The sequence below is a fragment of the Barbatula barbatula genome (genome assembly GCF_947034865.1).
Source record: "Barbatula barbatula genome assembly, chromosome: 10".
In the NCBI taxonomy this organism is placed as follows: Eukaryota; Metazoa; Chordata; class Actinopteri; order Cypriniformes; family Nemacheilidae; genus Barbatula; species Barbatula barbatula.
The window spans coordinates 21,397,633-21,420,941 of record NC_136773.1 but is presented as its reverse complement, the minus strand read 5'-3'; the positions used below and the strand labels follow the sequence as shown (position 1 = coordinate 21,420,941).

Below are 23,309 nucleotides of genomic sequence, written 5' to 3'. Positions count from 1 at the left end.
TCTTTTGTTTCTCTACAACAATGTCAGTTAATATTTACAACTAGCCCTAAAAATAATTTAATAGTACTCATAATACACACTTTCTACACACTGTAGGCAGACCTAGTTCTTGGGCGGAGCACAATGTGTGCTGATAGGATAACAGTCGCTATGGAGGAGGAGTTTCTGGAGGGGGCGGGGTCACAGAGAGGATGTGGTGGAATCGACGATCTCTCGGCCGTTGCACACTGTGGGAACGTAGTTGGCGCTCACAGATGCTTGAGAAAGAGAGAGAGCATATTACATATAGTGAAAACCCACAACAGACATTTGTATTATTCATATAAATGTAAACGCAACTCCACTTTTAATACCCTGTTACCTAAATTGCCTGTTTTTTTCTTATTTATAAGGCGCAAAAAACAAAGAAATCAATAAACATTTACCTAAAAGAGGAAGTGATAAAACTGTGAACCCGTCATGCGTAATTCTTAACATTCCTTGCGTTACATCTTCACATTACAGACACCAAGCATTTTAAACGGAAGTAATGATCACAAAAATGATTTTATTGCTTAGTACTTAGTTGTCTGGTTATGCAGTAAAATTTCTAAATTCTTAACTCGGGACATATTTTCTGATTTAATGTATAAAGTCTTGTTTTTTGAATAAAGTTATCAAAATTAAATGAGTTCATGCTTTTAAAACAGGCAAATATAGCTGCCAATGGGGAAAGAAAAATAACTTGAATTATGTTTATAAGAACTTATTTGAGGTTTGATTTTATTAACTCCTTAGCGGATATTTTGCTTGTTTTATTTCTTTGAGAAAAACTTGAGTTAAGATTTTTGATCACTTTTATTTTTTTTTACTGCAAAATGAGACAAAAATATTTCCTGCAGTAATCCATCAGAATTTTTAATGCTTATTTTTTGTTTTCTCAGTTCTTTCAAATGTGTCAGTGTTTTCACATTTTTTGTGTTTCTTATGTTTAGCAATTTTAGGTGTGGTTGTTTTGAGTTATATATGCACCGTTGACATAAAATTCAAACATTGCTAGTACAATACACGATTTATATTATATTATAAAATCTTTTTATTATACGTTTTGACTTAGATTTTTTTATTATACTCCATATGGGTAGTTGACAAATAAACCATACATGTGTCCTATAGTGTGGCAGTGAAAACAAACAAACAATGAAGATGATTCTCATCACAGTGAAGTTTAATAGGTAAGTAGCTTATTAAAATAATACTAAAAACAACAATTCTATGTATACGGTGCACGCCAATGTAAATATGTATTTTTTGTTCGTATGTACTGTAGGTCTTACCATGGGAAGCATAGCTGGTGGTGGGCCCGCTCACGCTAAATCGATTCATGTTCAGTCGATGACTGGTGACGTTCTTCTGGGGCTGGAACATGATGATGTGGACTTTAGGAGCAAACATGCATCCCAGCACCACAAATCCACTCAGACTGACAGATATGCACATGGTCGTGGTTTGGACCTTAGAGAGAAAGAGATGACAATTCAATTTTTGTCTCCAGTCACCCCTTCAATTGTCTCTATGGTGACTCCCATTCATTCCAATAATCAGAAGCTATTAGCGGGAACAGGAGAAGCTCTCGTGCTAATGGAGAGGTGGAGCGCGGGGGTATAATAACAGTGACATTTAGCACAGTGCTGTGTAAATACCATTTGATTAGGCATTAGTTGAACATCTACCATTAGCAATATAATTTTCCTCCATGCGGTTTGAGAGATTTTTCCTCTCAGATGGCCTTTTGTGCGGCACGCCGCCGTGAGCCGAGCGTAGAATAAGAGAAACCGCCTTGAATTAAGTGTGAATTTCTTAACCCGGGCGAATCTAGACTTTCCTTCACCGCCCAACAATGTTTCACTTAAGAAACGATTTCACTGAAACTAAGTCTCGGCTCTTAAGTGTCCAATCATCACGGCCTGTTACCCACGCGCTTGCGTTTGTCTTTCTACAAATAAGCAGATAGATAAGCCATCCTGTTAGTCCGATCCGTTTCTAATCTGCAGAGATTTTGTGCAATGTAATCAGTGTGTGCGATTTACAAAGCTCTCTCTTTTGGTAGCACTGGCATCAGCGTTTTGTGTGAGTGCTCTCTGCGGGCCTGAGAGCATCTCTTCTCACTTCATTGACTTGTGGGCTACAAAGACCCCCGTTCTCACTGCTATCTGCAAGAATTCCTCCTGGCGTCAGCAGGACGTCTGTGTGGATGTCCACAGTCCATTCCCTGCACGTCTTTTGAGTGGCAATGCTGTTGAGATACTATCAGAGCAGACTCTTTCCACTGGATTCACTTGGCGTGATGAATGACAAGCGCTGTTATAAAGAAGCTCAGGTATTGTCACAATAAATTGCTCGCTGTGATATATTTGTTGCGTCAATAAGCTGTTGAGAACTTTGGTGTAGACTTAAATTTCTCAACAGATTTTTATCTGACAGTTCTGCTTGCTTTGGGTGTTTTCTAATACGTGTAACAGCTATCTAAACATCAGGCATCTCGCTGTCCCGCAAGCACGTCTGCAAGGTAACCACATTTTTTTTGCATACTAATGCATTTTTCAGGTTTTGTAATTCATATTTATACTGTACAATACAAGATTTATTATATTTTTTTATTATTTTGTAGTTTATTTTAGATATTATACAATATGTTGTTTTTATGTTAATTAAAATTGTATCTTATATAGACATATACATCTACATATACAGTATGGGTAGTTGACAATGTGTCCTATGGTGTGGCATAAAACATTTTGAAAACAAACTAACAATGAAGATAAATCTCGCTTATATTATTTTATATTATAATATAAATATTCATATTAATAATATAAAACAATATATTACTAACAGTTTGTTTCCTAAATTTTCAACACTAATATTATTTGTCAACTACCAATACACGTATGTATTTTGTATAATTTTATACATTTATTGTATAACATCATTGCAAAGTATTGACATTTAACAAGTGCAATTAAGAAAAGTACAATTTGAGGTTTGATTTAGAATCACAATTAACTTATAAAGGACTTTAAAGAAAGTTTTTAGTTATTCAAATAAATGCTTTTTCCGTTTTCTAGGTACTTAAATATGACTGGTTACCAAGGTCGATTTACGTGAAATATGCTCAACTTAAAATTAAATTGAGACAAAAAATAAGTATTTCTGCTTGTGTCAGATTTTTTGAAACATACCCTGTAATCACTGGAGGTGACGTAGAAGATGGGCAGGAAGGCCAGCCAGATGATGCAGGTGGTGTACATGGTGAAGCCGATGAACTTCGCTTCATTGAAGTTCTCTGGACACTTGCGGGTCTTAAAGGCGTAGACTGTGCAGAGCACCACCAAAACCACGTCGTAGCTCAGTGACAGCAACATGCTAGAGTCCCGTACGTTACATTTCAATATGACAGTCTGGCGTTTCTCCGGCGTCGTAAACCGGCGTGTGCCGGGCACCTCCAGCAGGAACCAGACGGACACCAGCAAAAGCTGCACTGAGATCAGAGACAAACAAATGAAAACCTGCGAGCTGGGACTTATGAAGCGCGGCCTCTGGGCCCCGCCCTCTTTCACTCCGCTGAAGATACGAGCGATGCGATTGGTCTTTGTGAGAAGGGCGGAGTAGCACACGGCAAACGAGGTGCCGAGGCCTAACCGGCGTAGCGTGCAAATGACAGGCGACGGTTTGGCGATGAAAATAAAAGTCATTGTGTAAGACATGAAGACGCCCAGAAGCAAAATATAGCACAGCTCACGGCCAGAAGCTTTGACCAGCGGTGTGTCGTTGTGGCGAATAAAAACGACGAAGACCATTAAGGTGCAGATGAAGCCCAAGCACGCGATAGAGATGGGCCCGATGGCCCAAGCGTCCTCCCACATGATGTAGTCCTCCGGCAGGTCATAGCAGCCGGTCAGATCAGGACGGGGCCACTGGCCGGGTGCACAGGGCATGCAGGTGAATTCGTCAGGCAGGTATTCGTAGGACTCGCACGGAGTACAGATCCAGCAGCAGTATTCTCCCGCTTGCATCTTTTTCATCTCATTAGGAGCGCACGGGTCACTGCATTGAGAGGTGGGCACGTCTGCTCCCCTCGGCCAGCCAATCATGGCCTCGTTTAGGGAAAGACTCTCTGCCCACTCTCCCACCTTGATATAAGCATACTTGTCACTGCCTGGCAAACACTGATAGTTGAAGATGTTGTAGCGTCCTATCCCGTCACCATATGCGTCAAATTTGACTTGGTTCTCCGAGCCAGGTGGAGAGAATGGAGCTGGAGAGAAGGAGAGAGAGAAGTCAATAGACCAAGTGTCAAACATTTTTATTATTTCATTCCAAACCTGTATAATTGTCTTTCTTTTGGAGAACACAAAATAAATATTTGGAAACCAAACAACATTGTCCCCCATTCACTTCCATTGACACAAAACCACCGAGACATTTCTCCAAATAACGTATTTTGTGTACCCCAGATAAAGTGAGTCATACACTGTTTTTGAACGACATGGTGAGAATATAATGATGGATTTCATAGTAGTTAAAATAAGCTGTATCTCATTCTGGTAAAAAAGCTCTTTCGAGCTCTTGCTCAGAAAAGTTTTCGTTCACTGCAGTGTAGATGGCTGTTTGGACTGATTTTGCATCCCACTACTGAGAGTTTCATTTCACACCCACCCAAGCCAGGGAAATTATACTCTTGAGTAGTTTTTTTATCTTCAAGTTTTCAAACTTTGTATTTCATCACAAGCTACCCTTCTCACAACTAACTGCAAGAGATATTTAGCCCCATGTGAACCGTAAAGCGGACCTCTTATGTGCAGCATACAACCCGAACAAACAAAGCGCCCACAGCTTTAATTAGTTTTCTTTCAAGACAGACAGTTATTGAAACTTTGGACATATTTATGAATTCAATTACTCAACTTTAAGTTTGAAAACAGTTTAGCATTTTCTGTTTTTATTTTAATTATAATAATAAAAACAATAACTCTAAACTTGCAAACAATTAGTTTTGTGATCTGTAGCTCAGAGTTATTACAGTTTAGTGTTCAGTTTTATTGTTGTTGTATTCATATTTCGAATTAGCTTTTAGTTTTATATTTTACTTGTTCGTTTTTAGTTAATTCGACATGTTCTTTTATTATTGTATCTAAATGTATACCTAAATATGTACTTTATTTGTTTATTTTTAGGTTTTGTTAATTTTAGTAAAATATGTAGTAATTTGGATATTTACTTTCATTATTAATTTAGTTTTGTTCTTAATAAAAAAACTTAATTTACATGAGTTTTTGTACGTTTATTTTCCAGTTAGAGGAGGAGTAACGTGCTTTTACATCCATTGTGCCTTCTTGTATACTATTAAACATGCTGGGTTCTCAAGCTGAACATGGCCAACTTGTTAATATGAGTTGGACGCATGACGTAGTATTTCTGTGCTTGATACTGTCCGCCAGCACTACAACCTGTTTTGGAAAGTTTTTTATAAGTCTGGATCCCTTTTTCGAAACCAAGATCCCATGGATTTATTGGCAATTCTCCTGGAAGAGCACGTCCATGAATGAACCAGTGCGAGTGGAAGACGAAGATGTTTTGTTTGACGAAGATGTTAACCAGAGACGTCCATCTGTAGTCATCGCTGCTGTGGTTCTTGTTCTACTACAGACTCCGGATCCGATTCTAGATCATGTGTGTAAGGCTCGATCAAACTGTAAGCCATAGTTAACGTGATGGCAACAACGAAACTTTTTGGTACAGTATTTACATCCATGCAACAGCTGGCGGACGGCATGCAGAGGCTGTGCATATTCGTCTTTAGCTCCGCCCATCGGAACGCCCCTGGGAGGTCGGCATTCTTCGGAAATAATACAGCTGTTTCTGTCTTCTATAAACGTGACGTGAGAAAACTAAACACTTTTCAGAGATATGAAGAACGCAGTATTACTCTACAGGCAATCAAGATTAACAGCAGAACCGGCTTATTTAACCCCTCCTTTAAATATTTAGTGCCTTAATTGAATTTAAACAGAAATGATAAACGTTTCATTTTATTTGAGTTCAATGAACAGAAATGTTATTAATTGATTCATACAATTTTGTCATCATTCACTTACCCTATTGTCATTCCGAACCTGTATGACTTTCTTTCTTCCGCAGAACACAACAGACCTTTTGAAGAACAGCGCAGGCACCGATTCACTTCTATTGCATGGACACAAAATCAATGCAAGTGAATGGGTGCCAGTTAACAACATTTCAAAATATCTTCTTTTGTTTTCTGCGGAAGAAAGTCAAACAAGAGGACGAATAAAATAACTTTGATCTGTGCAACAAACAAACTGGAGGACATCTTTTGGCGTGTGGCTTTCCTGTGTAAAATGTCAAAGCACTGCTGTAGGATGAACATCTGACTTTAATCAGAGAATATATATAGTGGGTTAGTTTCACGCTGCTCTCTATCAGGGTTTATGTATGAGTTTTATCACTCATGTGAAGTCTCCCACACACCTCTGTAGCTTGGGGCTCTGGGAGAAAGCGTCCTTGGTCAGCACATTGCCAAATAAGACACGGCTAAATGAGCACAGATGAGCTGATGCTTCTGTCTTGCGTTTCAGCCTCTGGGAGGAGATATTGTGAACCAGGAGAAAATGGGAGAAGAAAATGTCCCTCAAGGGATGATGGTGAACTTGTCACTTTTGTGAATATAACGGCTTATATTTCCATCTTGGCAGGAGAGAGAGGAGATGTATACCATGGTCATATGCTGTACAAGATACATATCGGGACTTTTAAGTTTACCATGCTGATAGCAAATCCACAAAGCTGTGATAGTACCTCGAGACTACTTTGTATATAACGCACACAGACACAAATGGAGGGCTACAGCCGATCCTGGTGCAGTGTGTTTTCTGTGTTATGGCTCAGAGGGTCCCTGGGAACCCGGTGGAGGATGATGATTCATCAGATAAGGAAAACAGGTTAGATGTTATGAACCCCATCATTCACACAGATAACGTCAACACTCGCACACCCACGTGCCCCCCACACGCATACAGCTGAGGTGCGATGAAACTCTGTATTCCAGAACTGCATCGCGCACTGCATCAGATTAACCTTCTGTGGCCCATAGTTTATTTTTCTGTAGCTCATCTGTTCACGTTCTGATCTGATGCCACACAGCGTGCACTTATCTCTCACTGGTGATAGATGCACAGTGCAACCCTGTATTAAATAATCAGCATCTGTTTAAAGGATAATGATGTGTAATATAATTACACCTCACAAACTAATTAAAGTTCATTTGCTTGCGCTGAGACTTTAAGAGTGTGGACGTACCTGACGTAAAACATCAAATGTGTTTCGAATAAGATTTCTATATGCGGTAGGATGGATTTTCTTATTGGATGAATTAGTTCAAATGAAGAGTGAGGGGAAAAAAGGTAAACATGTGTTTGGTATACGTCGCTTCACATCGTGCCTAACAACGCCCCTTAGCTGTTATAAAATGCACTGGGGCTTATTGCATTAATATAGACCAAAATTATTTTAACATGTTTTTTTCTGCTGTAAAGTTGGCCATTTTAGCATGGGGTTCAACAAGATTCTGCTCTGTTTTGCAGCCAGTCTCTACAATTGCGGTTTAAGTCACTTCCATGTTGGCTTCACAAAAGTGACCGGAAGGTTTACACTTGTTTAAAACTGCAATCCATAACTTTATTTCGTTCAACATAAACGAGACTCGGTTCTTGAAAAACGCCTCCTGACCGTACCACAATTCACAATAGCAAGCTTATAATAGCCTACTGATTTATAATATGAGCTGTAGGGTCATTTTTGGCATATGTCAGTTGTTTTTCAAGAAAGAAAGAAAGTAAACCTACAGTAGGAAGGTAAAGTTTTGTGTTTTGAACAGAGCTGTCAATATGGAGGCAAACGTTACATATTGCAGCTTTAAGATAAAATATTATGTTGTTTTGATTTGTTGTTGTTTTTTATGTTCACTACACAATTCCCAATTCAGAATTTGATATATATTCACATTTTGGAATCTGAATATGCGCCTAACTTAAGACAATTATGGGATCGAAGGTGGATTATATACTGTAGGGGCTCATTTTTCTCCAATTCTTAAAGTGATTGTTTACACAATAATGCAAATTCTGCCATCGTTTGTTCAAAACCTGTATATGAATGTTCTTCAGGAGAACACCAAAATATATTTTAAGAAATGTCTGTTGAGAAGTTTAAGAAAAGTTGTTTGGTTACCAATGTTTAGAACAATAGCCAACACAATCTCACGGCGAGAACCTATGTTTTTTACGATGTGGCGAACTTTGGCATTTTAGTTGGTTTAGTATTGCTTCTTTTCTAGTAATGGCATGTTTTTGTATGATTCACAACGTACAAATTCATACCAATAAGCCATCTTGTAAAACAGTTGCAAATTACTGTGAGATCAGGTTGCTCTTCTGTTGTGTTCTGCAGAAGAAAGATTCATAGAGGTTTGAAATGACATGAGGGTGAGTAAATGAAAGAATTGTCATTTTTGGGGTGACCATCACTTTATCAGTATGATTTTACAGTATTTTATTTGGCTTCTACATTATAATGCGAATTGATGCTCGTTCTACAAACGAAATAGATTGATGTACATTTTCGTCATATAGAAATGGCCACATCACGTTTATAGACAATTGGTGCATCCCTGATATATTAAAGGATTTGCCACAGAGACATATACAGTAGATCTACAAATCAGTCTCACTGTCTGATGTCTCCTAAAACATCTCTGTTGATCTGAGCCGTCGAACAGAGTTTAACGTTTTGAATGTTTCTCTCTATTACTGCTCGACACAAATCACTCAGTGTTTACAGCACAGAGGGACATAAACGCTCGGATGCAAGGTCTCCTTACTGAATGATTTCTGAGGAACGTGAATTTCAAATTGACCTGTTTCATTGTAGCGAACACATTTTCTGGAAGCTACTGTAGGGAAATCACAAACATGTTTACAGCTTTTGGAAAAATTTAATAATTGTAAAATTTTTAAGGTCACATCAGCGGTTGCCCAATTAAAATAAAATAAAAACGTTACCAACAGTTGTTCTTTTGTAAGTGTAGGACAGTCTGCTCAAGTGGCACAGGTTTCAGCATGCATGCAAGGGGACAAGGTTCAAATCCCGATGTAATATATAATGTTATTCTTTAATAAACCAAACTTGCAGCTGTATTTGACACCCGGTGGTAACATGCACTTCACTGTATGAAAAAGCATCCTTTGCAAAAAATGATATAATTGAGTGATGTGATGATGGGTAGATGCTGACGCGATTTTCTATTTAAAGCAAGTAATATGCAGATAGTATGACTTATACGGTTGGTTTTTGCCCTATTGGGCTTCGTATTCGTTCATTTTTCTTTTAAAAGAACTTTTCACATTCACATGGCTCAGAATTTAAGGATGCAAATGTCCTGGCATGACACTTCTGAATGACAGATCACTCCTGTGCTCAACAGAATAGTGCTTACCTCAATTTAAGTACGGTGGTAATAAATCTAATGTCACATTAGCAACTTTTGCTCTCTCTCTCTCTCTCTCTCTCTCTCTCTCTCAGGTAACATATGCCTGCCGGTTACTCTTTAAGATCCACGGTAACATTATTCTTGTTTTGACAGAGCGCTGCGGATGTGACATCACTTCTGTACGTGATCCACTCGACTGCAACGTGTCAATCTGGCATCCGAGACATTTCTGAAATTCAGGGGTTCAAAAAAACAACATATCTTCACGGCGCACCCCCATTTAACTGACAGTCAGCATTCAGATACAGCACTCTCCTCAAAGACACAGACAGGCTGAGATTGACAATTGAGTTCTGAAGACTTCCTTCAGACAGAAACCGGTGCACAAAGAACAGATACAGGGAGACGTTTCGTGCGGAGATAGTCATGAACACATCCACAGCTCTTACCAGCTTTGTTCAGAAATGTTTGTTCAGCGGTACTGCAGTGTTTTGAGTCGGGGAGGAAAGTGTGTTTTTGGAATAAGCAGCATGGAGTAGCTCCGCTGACTCTAAAGTCTTATCACATTATCACTGTGAGATTCTAAAATCTTGGTCGTTGATGGTTCCCATGAATGCCATGGTTCCCATACATTTACTCGCTGTAAGTAACCTAGGAGGATAATATATGTTTCCTCAGATGATATATGCTTCCTTAAAAGGATGTATCTCATGGTGTGTTATAAGTGGCACCGGACATTTAACCAAGCACTAATAAATTATCCTAGACAGGAATAACTAACAATGTGAGATATATGTGCTGTGCACCAATGTGAAGGATTTGAGCCCAAATCTCACTTCCTCTTTTGCATATATATAAACTGAACCCATTTGGAATAAACTTTGACTTTGAGTGAACTGTACTTCGGTGTCTGTTTCATTCTTGGTCCCCGGGCTGCTCGGTTCTTCTGATTGTTCCATCGACTAGACTCATCAACTCTTAAAAGCTATTATCTAGACAAAGTAATAATCTTACAATTTGGGGGCTCGTGCCGTGAAAGGGGGAAAACCTCTTCGAACCAAGTGACCAAAGCTGAGCTGAGGCAACAGGCGCACCGACGATCGGGCACAGACCTACAATTAAAAGGGTAAGTGTTTTAAAATATTTCTTTGACAAATATTTGATTGACAAATTTTGGTTGAAGTAAATATGACGCTTACCCTGTAGGATTTTTGTGTTTGATATTTCGTAGAGAGACGAAATAGGTTCTAATACTTATGTTAGTGGAATGGTTTAAATTCCATTGTTGTTCCGTGGCGTCGGACAACAGTAGTTGTTGGACAGCTATTAACGCACAAGTAAAAATACGGTTCTGATCAAACTGTTGATATTGATCGCGGTGCAGCTTGGCAGTCAGAAACAGAGCTTTTGGCATTCAGAAACAGATTTGTTGGTTCAGAAAAAATTGTTCAGAGAAACAAAAATTAATATTTGAATCATTGAACAGAAACAAAATTGTTAAACTGGTATCGCATGTTGATATATTGTGACTGAAAAAGAAGGTGCAAAGAGGGGCGACCGTGATTCTCGGGAAGTTACGCGAGAGCCCACAACGTAAGCGCCCAGAAAAAGAAGGTGAACCGATTCACCCACGGTCACAATACGATACATGCAATATAGTTGAAACAGTTGGTCGATTGAGCATTCAAAGGTTCCTAAAAACTAATCCAAAAACACTACTCTAACAAAGGGAAACTCATTCAAGTTTCCATTGCTGCTATTTTATTTTGATTTCTGCATTATTCGCTTTACTGCAATTTTTGAAGTGAAAGATGGGAAATTCGGTTTCGAGACCATTGCCTGGCGAAATGCCAAACGCATTTATGTATAGAAATGATCAAGGGTTTAATGTCGAACCATATGTCAGTAATCTCGCAGGGTGGTCAGAGAAAATGACACCGCAAATTGATACGCCGTATCCAAGGGACGGTTCATTTTCCGATGACGGAATCGAACTGGCAAAAAGTATGGTGAAAGAAGGATGGGGTGACCCGAACTGGGATTATACATACATGCTTAAAGCTTACGCTGTATGGAAGGATTTTAAAAAGGTGTGGGACGAAGGTCCTGAGAAAAAACAAATGCTTGCTTATGTTGCAAAGCAAGGTTTATCTGAAAAGCCGCCATCATACTCCGCTTTTTGCCAGCCCGAAACATTGCCGTCAGCCCCTGTGTCGCAGACAACTTGTCTGAAAATCAGTTCATTACTGTACATCTGTGATCATAAGAATGTTTCCAACAATAAGCAACTTATAACTGAACATTTACTGCCAATATTCTACCAAATTTCTTGATGCATTGTGGCCATTCTAGTCCAGTGTCTATTGAATGTTTATAAAATCAAACCTCAGGAATGATGTACAGTCATCCAGCAGCAATGGGAAAGACTGACAGCATGACAAGAAAAAATATATATTTTTAAGTACAAATATTGCTGCTGTGTTGCTTTGAATATGAACTTCTTTGCAGTATTTAAGGCCTGAAAAAATACAGAGAATATTTTCGGTTATTTTAATATGCTTCTGCAGTCCTGAAGTTACCAATTTCTTTTAAATATTTGGCTAAAATATTGTTAGTAGTTTACAGGATGAAACAAAATGATCACATTAGTTAAACACATACCTATAAATAGTACATTTTACAATCCGAAAAACTCATTTTGAAATGGTCTATAGTTACAAGTTGTACGTTTTGAAAATAAGGATGCTACAAAAGGATTTTCACAGCGATGCCATAGAAGAACCATTTTTGGTTCCCCAAAGAACCCTTTACCCCAAGGGTCTTATAAGAACCACTTCTTCCAATTTAATTCTAATCCTCGACAAAGAACCTTTTGGAAAACAGAAACGATGCTAAAGATCCTTTTCAGAAACATTCAGACGATTGGTATTGTGAAGCACCTTTTTTAAAAGTGTCTGTGTATGTGACGAATTAAATCTTATCCATATTCAGTCAAAACTCGAATCATATGAATAAACACGAATGATATCACCGATCTGTAGTTTGAACTAGAGAGTCCTACAGAAGATATACTAGTTATCATTAATTGTGTGAAATCGGATAATAAAATTAGTCCTTTAGGATGATTGTTGTTGAAAACATGATCAAATATTACATTTTTGATTTGATATCAAGTATAAAATGTCCTTTTAACATAATAAACACAAGTCATAATTTTTAACATGTAATAGTTATAAATTGCTAATGATAATTTCCTGACTATAATGACACAAACAATAATAAATGAATCACCTTGCAATACAATATCAACACTTAAATCCACACACCAGGAGTGTGTATTGTATGAGCACAGAGATGATATCTAATCTCAGCTTTCCCACATCACTATGCACACACAGTAAATCTTCCATAGAACAAATACAAGAGTTCTGCTATCTTGCGATGGCAGTTTAATGTGTGTGTCTGTGAGTAATGTGTGTCTGTGTTAATGGTGGGTGGATGAGCGATTGCTCTGTTTCATAGTGTATGCGCAAGGTGAAATCTCGACAGTAGACGCACAGCGCCGGGCGCTTTTGTTGCTCCTAAAATACAGTAGCGCTGAAATAATAACCTATTGTTGTGAAGCATGATAAATATTTACTCGGGATCGGTGAATTTGAAAGGCGGTTAATTGTCTGAAAGTGATCTAGTGGCTGTGGATGGAGGTGATGCGTAACACTCAGCTTTCATTGTGGTTGTCTGCCTGTGTGTTTGTGTGTCGGTGGTGGGCGGGCAGTTGTTTTGTTTCGTGGTGTGTGGGTTGAAAGTGTCTGAGAAAAGGAAAAAACACAAATATCCTATTGTGTCTCATGTGTGTTCCAAACCTGAGGTACCTACCTAGACGGTTAAAGCATCACGAGGGCGAACCTGACGGGAAGTCTGTTCCAAAATGTAGGTTATGCTGCATTTTAAGAGAACATGCTTCGGCCAAAACAAAAGCAGCATTGTGTACTTCCTTTGCAGAGATGACAACCCAGAAAGCATTGCAATGAGCTTGCTAAATAAAACTCATGTCTGAGTTGGAGTAAAATCAACCATTGTGCTTGTATGTCCCTCTGCTTTCTCTCGCTCTTGTTCAACAGTTGACAAAACAGCCTCTTCAAATCTTATTGGATTACCTCATCGGTTGATGCCATGTGGTGACCTAATTGCTATAGCAACGTCATGTTGCCACAGCGTGTTAGGGTATTCAAGAAACAGAGAGACTGAGGATGTGACAGGCTCCTCTCAACACAGAAAAACTCTGACGCAGAGGGTAAGGTCTTCATGACACTACTGTCAACATGAGCTGTGCTGTGAATCACACTTTGTGACATATAGCTAACTGCTTCTAACACTTTTAACATGCAAAGATCCAGAAATGAAACTGGGGAGAATTCCTTTACATGTATAAACATATGGGCTGATCTTGTGATGACGTTTTGTTGAGGTGAGGGGCATCATATGTACAGTACAGGTACAGACAAATGAAGAGAGGACTCCAGGTTTGGTTATTTGTCATTTCTAATGTGACAAATTCAGTCCGATGTTTGTTGAATTTGAACAGAAACAAACATCAGGAATAACAAAGTCACCCAACAGAAAGAGAGAACATAAAGAGGCACGAAAGTTGTGAAAAATCATATATTCATTTCAAAACCGATCCTAAAATAAATGTAAAATATTAGTATTTTGTTGTTTAAATGTCAAAATAAAAATATTTTCAGACCTCAAATACGGCAAAGAAAACAAGTTCATAATCACTTTTAAACAATGCAATAGTTATATTTCTACGTGGAACATTTATATTTTTATCTGATAACCTGGATTTTTATCACAGTTTTCATGTGTCTGTCATGCTGTCAGTCTTCACATCGCTGTTGGATGACTTTGTCACACCTGAGGTTTTATTTTGTTGAAATTCAACAGACACTGTACTTTACTGTCCACAATACATCTAATACATCTGAGTTAATGAAAACTTGGAATGATCTCTTTATCTTTCCGCAGCTATATATACGTATATAGTATATATTCAGTTGCCACTGGACTTCTTTCTACACCCAGAAAGAAAAGTTCATCTCAAAATCAAAATTGCTTCATTTTAGTCTATGGTGCATGTCACGAGAGCGCTTCGACGTACAATCCTTCTCCTCCCATGTCTTCCATCCTTTTCTTGCCTCTTTTTTTATGGCAGATCATCTACAAACTCCCTCCTTGTGATTCCAAGCACATCCAAAATCATTCTTGCTTTCCACAACTCTCCATCCTCTGTCTTTCTCTCTTTCTACCTCGGTCTATCCGTCTGCACGATGATGACGATTTTTCCTCCTGTTCTCCTGCATGGCTTTGCCTCTTGCCTCTCTCTCAATCGCCCCAGACAGCAAACCCCACATGTCTTTGATTCTGCGCTTGAAAAATGAAGATGGTGAACTTCAAAGAGAATGTTCTTCTTCTGATGCGTACCAGCCCACTCAACCTCTCTACTGTCATTTTATCCGCTCTCTCTTTTCTGTGTGTGAACATAGCTTTATATCGCTCTGCTGTCTTTCATTCACGCACATACTGTTGCGTTACCTTGGTAATGGATGATTATCATATTTATGTTAATGCTTTATTAGATGCTTTGATACAAAACGGCTTACAGTATATTCAAGGTGTGCTTTTTATCAGTATGTTTCATCCCTTAAATATGAACTAGTGACCTTAGCGTTGCTAAAATCATGTTATTTACCTTTTTTATGTGGTACTTCAAGGTAAAGTAAAGAATAACATGAAATCTTATGATCAAGAGTGCAGTATGGTCATAGTATACACCGTCGTCTGTTTTTAATGATTTAAATAAGGTTCACAGCGATGCGATGATTTCCCAAAGAACCACATTCAGTCAAAGGATCTTAAAGAACAATTTCGTCATTACCTTTTCATTGTGTAAGAACCCTTTCCAAACCTTTTTTGAAACGGAAAGGTTCTTTGGATGTCTTTATGGAACCAGAGCCAAAAATGTTTCTTCCGTGGCATCGTGCAGCATCTTGATTTATAGTTCACCCAAAAAATCTATCATCATTTACTCACCCATGTCATTTCACATCTGTATGACGCACTTTATTTTGAAAAACACAAAAGAAGATATTTTGAAATATGTCGGTAACCAAACAACAGCAATGGTCGTTCACTTCTATTGTATGGACACAAAACCAAAATCACTGCCTTCGGTCGATTATCAACGTGTGTATTTGTGCTGCCTTTTCCCCACAAATCTCATCTTTTCCTCCCTCAAACTTGCTATCAAGCTCTTTCTCCTCTCTGAGTTTGTCTTTCAATGTGTTTGTGTACAGTCACAGATAAGTGTGGCATAATCCCATCTACCTGCCACCCTAAGCGTGCTGAGCACTTTTACATAGTTTATTTTTACCTTCTCTTCTTTAGCCGTCAGTCAAAGCCAAACTTTCAGCAGCCCTGACAGAAGACGCCCGACTCTTGCTTGATTGCAACTGGGAGACACACTGTGTCTAATAACAGATCCTGTAAACCTGTCTTTACCCTACCGCAGAGTGACACCATACACGGCAAACACATACACTCGGTTTACAGTAGCTGTTTCAGAGAGGAAGGAGTAACAGAAGGTAAATGAAAAGATAAAGAATGAGGAAAATCAATCGTGTTCGGTTACCTCTGAAGTTAACGTGAAGCAGGTATTCCCGGTAGAGCTTTCTGCCATCAAGACTGCGCATGGCATCGCATAGCCGTGTCGTGTTGACGCACAAACTTCGCTGCATGCGGTGCAAGGCGTGCGCCATGGCGTACACAGCGTTTACCACAAACATAATTTTCGATTCAGGCTCAAAGTTTGAATCGTTCACTGTCAATTCCGGGTCACACAGTGGCTTTGGTGTCCCGGTCCCTGCTGAGGATGTCCCGCCCAGTGAGCATTGAAACTTTTGCTCCCAGAAATCTTTGAACCACGGGTTGCGATGATTGTTAAGCGGGGTTAGGCTCTGGAAAAAACGGTTAAATTCAGGAATAGGGTGAGCGGCCAACTCTAACGTGATCGCACCGTCCGCCGTGAACTCGTTCCCTTTCACGATGCTCTCTTGCGCCCCCCAGCCGTCGCTGGCCACCCAGAGGAAAGAGGCGTTTAGGCGGGCAGCGGCTGCTATAAGTTCTCGTGCGTCATCGCTACGCAGAAACAGCACAGCGACGCGAGCGGTGGGCTTTTGTAGGAGCTGACGGATGACCGCCTCATACGAAGAACGCTTCGCGTTCGATCTTCCTACTTTCTCTGAAGTGGCGATGCAGATGTTTCTCAACCTGGCTTGTTGCTCGAACGCTTCTATACCCGTCTCTCCATAGTCGCCCTCGGAGGCAACAGTAGAAACGTAGGTCCAGTTAAAGGCTCGCAGGATCTCGGCCATGGCCTTGGCCTGGAAGAAGTCGGGAGGTACGGTGCGTGCAAAATAGTCGTAGCGGGATTTATCGCTGAGCTTGGCGCTGGTGCTAGCGTAGCTGATCTGAGGAATTTGGAATAACCGTAGCAGGTTGGCGACCTGGGAGAGACACAAACACATAGGGCATTGCATTACAAACTCTGTTTAAATCAATAAGTCAACACCTTATGAATTAATTATCCATAGTGTATAATACATCAAATATTCTGTTTCTATTTTATTTGATTAGATCAAGTCACATTAGCCCAATTAAGAGCACACGGACAGTCTCAGCAGAGCTGAGCAGAGTGGAAATGTTTCTCTTTGGTGAGAAACAGCTTGGCTCATCCATATGACACATCCCACGCTAAGTGCGCAGAAATGCGCCAGATAGCGTCTCTTTCCCCGCATAACGATGTCATCGGCGTGCACTATCACAGCTTGCGGCTCTGAATTAACTCATTACGTCAAAGCTAGAGTTGACAGTTCGGTCCTGACGAATGCATTAATTATTTTAAATACAATATTAGCAGAGATGTCAATTTAACATGTTCATTTTACGTGATTAATTAAAAACGCAATCAATCATGCCTCCTGACCGTGCACCATTTTATAATGAGTTCATAGTTTGAAAAATGGACGGTTGTGTGGACTGTTCAATGATATGGAAACAAAACTAAACTACATATTGTCTTCTGCAGCTACGTTTTGTAATGTCCATGCAATTATTTACTAACTTGACTCAATGTTGTAATATTGTTTAATGGTCTTTATCTGTGGGCTGACCTCGGGAAAAGGAAGAGCTCCTTTGCAAAAATAGATACATTCGTTTTAAGTGATCTGTTCTTGCAAATTAACTTCTCAAATAGTGATGAATTTGACTGGACTTTAATTAAAACGCAGATTAATTATTTGCATATGTCAACAGATTGATTGCAATTTTTGATCTATTTGCAGTCGTGAACACAAGTGAAATGTTTACAGTTTCTGTTCCTAAACAATGACTTGAGACTTGAAAAATCCTACAAAAGAGAAGGTGTCACTTATTGATAATTGGGTGTAAAAATAGCCATATTTATATATTACAATGAAACAAAAGGTTTTTGAGTGTCCTATTTTGCTCCTGGTAAAAATGTTGCCCCCGTTTTTTTTTACTTCTATTGAAGTCAGAGGTAGAGGAAAACCTGACTTTGTGTGATGAGAGATGTTCAAAATATAGTTTATTGATCCTGGAACAACATTTCTATCGAAAAATGCTGTCCCTAACCATAACCTATGCCAAAAATCTAAAAGAAACGATGGATAAATATCAATAGGCTAAGAAGCACCTAACCCTCAAAACTGTACCTGAGTATCCCTCAAATCTGATTGGTTAATTGAAATGTTGTCACTCAGTCAACAACCTGCATTACTTTACCCCTTTGAATGCTGTGATGTGATGTAACCTAAAAATACTATAGAGAAATAAAAGAGAGAGTCTGCCAGAGCGAGGGAGCCTGGACTGCCATACAACAGCTGGCGTCATGAGAAAACAATGCCCGGTCGCTGGCAATAAAAGGACAGAAACAGATACAATGGTTCTGTAACAAGAGACCACTGTGAGGTCGCAACACTTTTAATACCTCTAAATAAAATAACAGGGAAAGAGAAAGCGTGAAAAGGATGTAAAGGAGTTTAGATACGCAGTTACGAAATCAGCTTTTGCTGAGACACAAACGGGAGGGTGTTATGCAAATTGTACGACAATTCCATTGGTTCTGTCACCAATGGGACAAGAAAGCAATTCATAACTGTAGCACTAATCCATACATGCACAAGAATGATGGATAAAGAGCAAACTGAATTTACAGGGATACGTTTTATATGAGTGCAGCACTTTGAATAACGGATTGTGTTATGCTGTAGTTGGTTAGCTTAAAGTGCTGCGTTCTTTTGCCAAGTAGGCTTCTAAAGAAATAAGAGCCAAAGCTGTACATATTTCGATGAATTTATCCAAACTGCACACAAATACAAGAGGTTCAACCCGAGAAATGAACTATGTTAGTTTAAATTTGTCGATTCCTCTCACCTGTATAGATACACTGCTATAAGATCCCCCGATGACACCTGTTATGGCTAGCGGACTGTCTTCCTGAAATGCGTAGGAGCCATCTGGACAGATAAACTCTGTATCGTCCACTTTTGTAAGAGACGCCCTGACGAACTCCAGTGCCTGTTCCAGAGCGTACGTGTCCCGCGAGCACGTGTCCAGGATATGGACGCCCAGCACCACGCCCGGCAGCAGACCCAGGTCCTGATTGATCTGATCGATGGCAAAGAGCATGGCCTCGAGACGTTGGATACCACGGTCTTCGTTGATTCGGCCGCATTCGTCCATGCCCTGACCCTTCTCGTGGATGGGAAAGAGACCGCCCAGCACTAGGTCTCCGTCTATCTTAATTTCCCTGCGGGGAGAGTCTCCGCTGGAAAGCAAGACCCCGGCCCCCAACAGCACCAGGAGAAGAGCTCGGACAGCCGACGACATCATTTACGGGAAGACTGAAGAGGTGTGATGGTCAGGTGGGGAGAGAGAGGGTGAAGAGAGGATGTCAGAGACCGGTAAGAGGCATGAAGGGGCAGCAGGGAGTTCCTTCTGGATACTCATGGAGATCCACAGCACTGGATTTTGCCTTTGAGCTGCAGAGAAACAGACAGGGAGAAATTACACAAGTACAAGCTACCCAAATATATGTTTTACTGTACAATTGAGATAACAATATTAAAAGCAATGTAAGAAGAACTTTATGATACTTTGATATATGTCTGTACCAAAACATTATGGTATTGATTATTGGCATAGACCAAAGTTAACTTCCGGGCTGTGTTTGGTTATAATATATCAATTTATTTTATATTTACTTCATATTAATATTTAAAATGTATATTCATATTTCATTGTACATTCATTTTATTCAATTAATTTAAAACTACTCAAGAGTTATAGATTCTTTAAGGTAAAGTTTGTTCCACATAACGTTTGTTTATGTTTTTGCTGCTGAAACCATTGATAAAATGTAAAAAACGTTTTTATTTTTAGGTTTTCCCATTGCTTATATCTATATTTTATCATAACAATATATATACATTTAAAAGCTACCATATTTTCTGTGAAATTGTGAAGGTTTTAGTTAATAATATGTTGCAAATGCCATTTATTAACAGTGAATTGTTTAATAGCATTTGGACAGTTTCCCTAGACAGGGATTATCTTAAAACAGGACTAGGCCTTTGTTAAATTAGAATATTACAGACATTACTAGTGAACATCTTAAGACAAAACAATTACACTCATATATTTGAAGATATAGTGCATGGTGTTTTCGATCAAGACACCGCGGCCCGGTTTCACAGAAAAGGCTTTGGCAAGGAAAATATATTTTCCTATATATGAACTGTCAATGTTGCATATTAAATAATTTAATATATGTTTGAGAATATATATTACAATATACGGAATAATTATTGCCACTTTTCATACTGTATATTGAAAAATAAGCACTTGTATTATTGAATATATTGCATTATATTTTCCAGTGTATTCCTATATACTTTAGTTTCGTATTGATAAAATGTCCCGCATGACAAAAAAGTTTAGGAAAATTCAGGCTCCCTTGTGTTTTTCCGGGTCAGTTTGTTCAGCTCTGTAATCACAGTTTACTGTTAACAGCTGAAAGAAGATTCTGTTGAAAACAGGCTGCCAAACACACATAATATTTCAACAAACGCACCCATCAGCAACTCCCCCGCGTCTCCCGTACCCTTACGAACAGATTTGTCAAAACAGACTCCAAGTATGGAAAACACCCAAGAAAGATAAACTCATCAGCACAGAAGCTCAGAGCAACTGCTGAGGTGAAGACGTAAGGTTTGAGAAAAACATCTCCGAGGGGGGGAATTCGCTAAGAATGAACTACCTCCGTTGATGTTTTAGCACCTGTTTTCTCAAGTAAAAACACGGTGCTAAGTCTTGTACGTCATGCTATGTAGCGTCTTTTAAAAGAAGATTAGTGTTTCTTCACTTTCGCCTGGATTTTCCCATTGTTCATTTGGAGCTCAGATGACAGAGTTATGAAAAGCTAATTAAATCTAGACTGTTAGAAAATCCTACAGATTTAGTCACCTGATAAAAGCGTCTCTGAGAGCTCGACAAAGGAGAGAAAGTTATCTGGCACTAATTGATGTCGGGTGTGTGCGTCATTAGCCGTAAAATGCTGAACCCATAGAAAAGGCAGGATTGATATCTAAACCTTGGTTTTGATCTTAGGGACCAACAGGCCTAATCTGATTTATTTTCCCTTTCGGAACGGTAGGCGAGTGGGAGAGATGGAGACGGGGGGTGGATTCACAAAGTGTGCGAGATGGCTCACCGGGTTTCCACAGCTCTGGCAGATGCACAAAGACTCTCAGACTGGCCCGGAGATGGGCTTCAGGGCTGGATAACACTCAACTGCAGTGATGCTATCTCCACCGCGCAAGGCAACACAAAGCACAACATGCAGGCCTCTGGCAGCATCACACCATCGGCGGCTTTAGTCATTATTTTCCACCGTTCCGATTCAGTCTGCCAGCCACACAGTAACAATGGTGCCCTCGCTGAGCGGCCGCCATTGGTTTAAAGCGTCTTCCTCTTTCTCCTGAGACACCAGCGGGGGACCTGGTGGGCCGGGGGAATGGGGAGGGAGACGGCTTTTCAGAAGTGGACTGGTGTTTTTTTACACATTGAGTCTTTGTGTGTGCCTGTTTCCCCTCACATACACCCCGTTGCTGAACATAACTGAAAAAATGTCTGTAGACATCATCCACAGGTTCACATGTGGGGAACTGCCTGAGTTTATTTGTTATTTGTTTATTTAATTAGAGACACCAAGGAGGCTTTTATCTGTATGTGAATAAAATCTGAATCAAGACCATAGATCTACTAAGATCTAAATGAGAAATAAATGACAGTCAACATCAAATCATGACACTGTTACTAACTTTCCTAAAGGAACAGAACACTCGAAATAAAACAATTATATCTATCCACACTTTTATATTGTTTTTATTTGCTGTAGAATAATAAGCCCACACAACTAAGAAATATTATGAATTTTAGTTGTTTTAGCTTATTTTTATTTTAATCTTCTCTTGTCTTCAAGTCATCTTAAAGGTAAAGTGTATGAAATTTAGCGGTGAGGTTGTGAATTGCAACCAACAGCTAACACCACCCTCTCCATCCCTTCCTAAGCACTAAACAGAACTAGGATGTTGTGACTTTTTCACCCCACCTACAAAGAATCCTCAGCTGGGACCCCCATAAGACTTGGAGCAGTGGAGAATTAAATCAGTGAGTTAAATTGAATTTGTCTACTTTGTAAATAAATCAATAGGAGCGGTTTTGTGGACAGGATCAACTAATTCATTGAAAACATCGGACACAATAGAATGATTTGTTCTGGAATCGAACATCACTTCTGTCATTAATTCTCTATGGCAACAGCTCTACCTTTCGCTTAACATAAAAAAAATCTTACTGGTGATGAGTAGATAATATAATTATTATTTATTCTATTCCTTCACTAAATGGTCTTATTGTTCACAATTCACGGTGCATGTTCTTACAAAGAAGAAATGTTAGTCCCCAGATAATGCAAAACTTGCAAACACCATTTTATGTTGACTCAGTTTGTGTCATGTTTAATTCAATATATAAGCACCAAATTATATGCTTATATATGTAAATATGTTTGTCTTAAATCGGTGAGAATATAATAACCAGCTGTACGTTATAGTACACGAAGGGAACCCTGATGCAAAATTGATGCTAATATATTATTTACATATTCCGCCAAGCCGGCATCTATAATTTTAAGAACAGGTGTTAGCATGTGAATAACTTCTCAGAGAGGGCCAATTAATCACATTTGATAGCCATCAGAATTTTAGGGAGAAATTCAAACAAGTTGTTTTATTTTTAAACGGGCCGTCTCTTGGGTCACGGCTCTAGTGTGCGCTGCACCTCAATACTGAAAAGGTAACCCGAGGTCAGCTTCTGAAAAAGAGTTATGATATTCATCCAGACAGTCATTATCAAACTAATCAAAACGCTTTGATTTTGACAAAACACAGCATTAAAGTCTCCATGATGGGAAGTCGCGGGCGTTTTCGTTCCCTCCCTCAGCCACCTACTGAAGCCTATCTTTAAACAGTTCCTCTTGGCTAATCATGTTAATTAGTTAAGAGGGGTACGGCAGAAAAGCGGTACGGGGTGTTTTTTGGGTGCAGAGAGGCTCAGGAAT

General features: G+C 39.3%; 1 protein-coding gene across 3 annotated transcripts; it reads right to left on the bottom strand.

Moving 5' to 3' along the window:
* Positions 1-180: 180 nt before the first annotated feature.
* On the bottom strand, positions 181-19,516 carry grm3 (glutamate receptor, metabotropic 3; the record flags this gene model as incomplete). Of its 3 annotated transcripts, none has more annotated exons than XM_079465353.1 (5): positions 181-257; positions 1,263-1,494; positions 3,222-4,297; positions 16,239-17,112; positions 19,061-19,516. In XM_079465353.1, the coding sequence occupies 5 exons, from the start codon at positions 19,514-19,516 to the stop codon at positions 181-183; spliced, it is 2,715 nt and encodes a 904-aa protein (XP_079321479.1). The 3 variants fall into 3 exon arrangements, with proteins under 3 accessions (XP_079321479.1, XP_079321480.1, XP_079321481.1); XM_079465354.1 differs by having other exon boundaries at positions 1,317-1,494; XM_079465355.1 differs by having other exon boundaries at positions 1,305-1,494; positions 19,061-19,384.
* Positions 19,517-23,309: the final 3,793 nt, after the last annotated feature.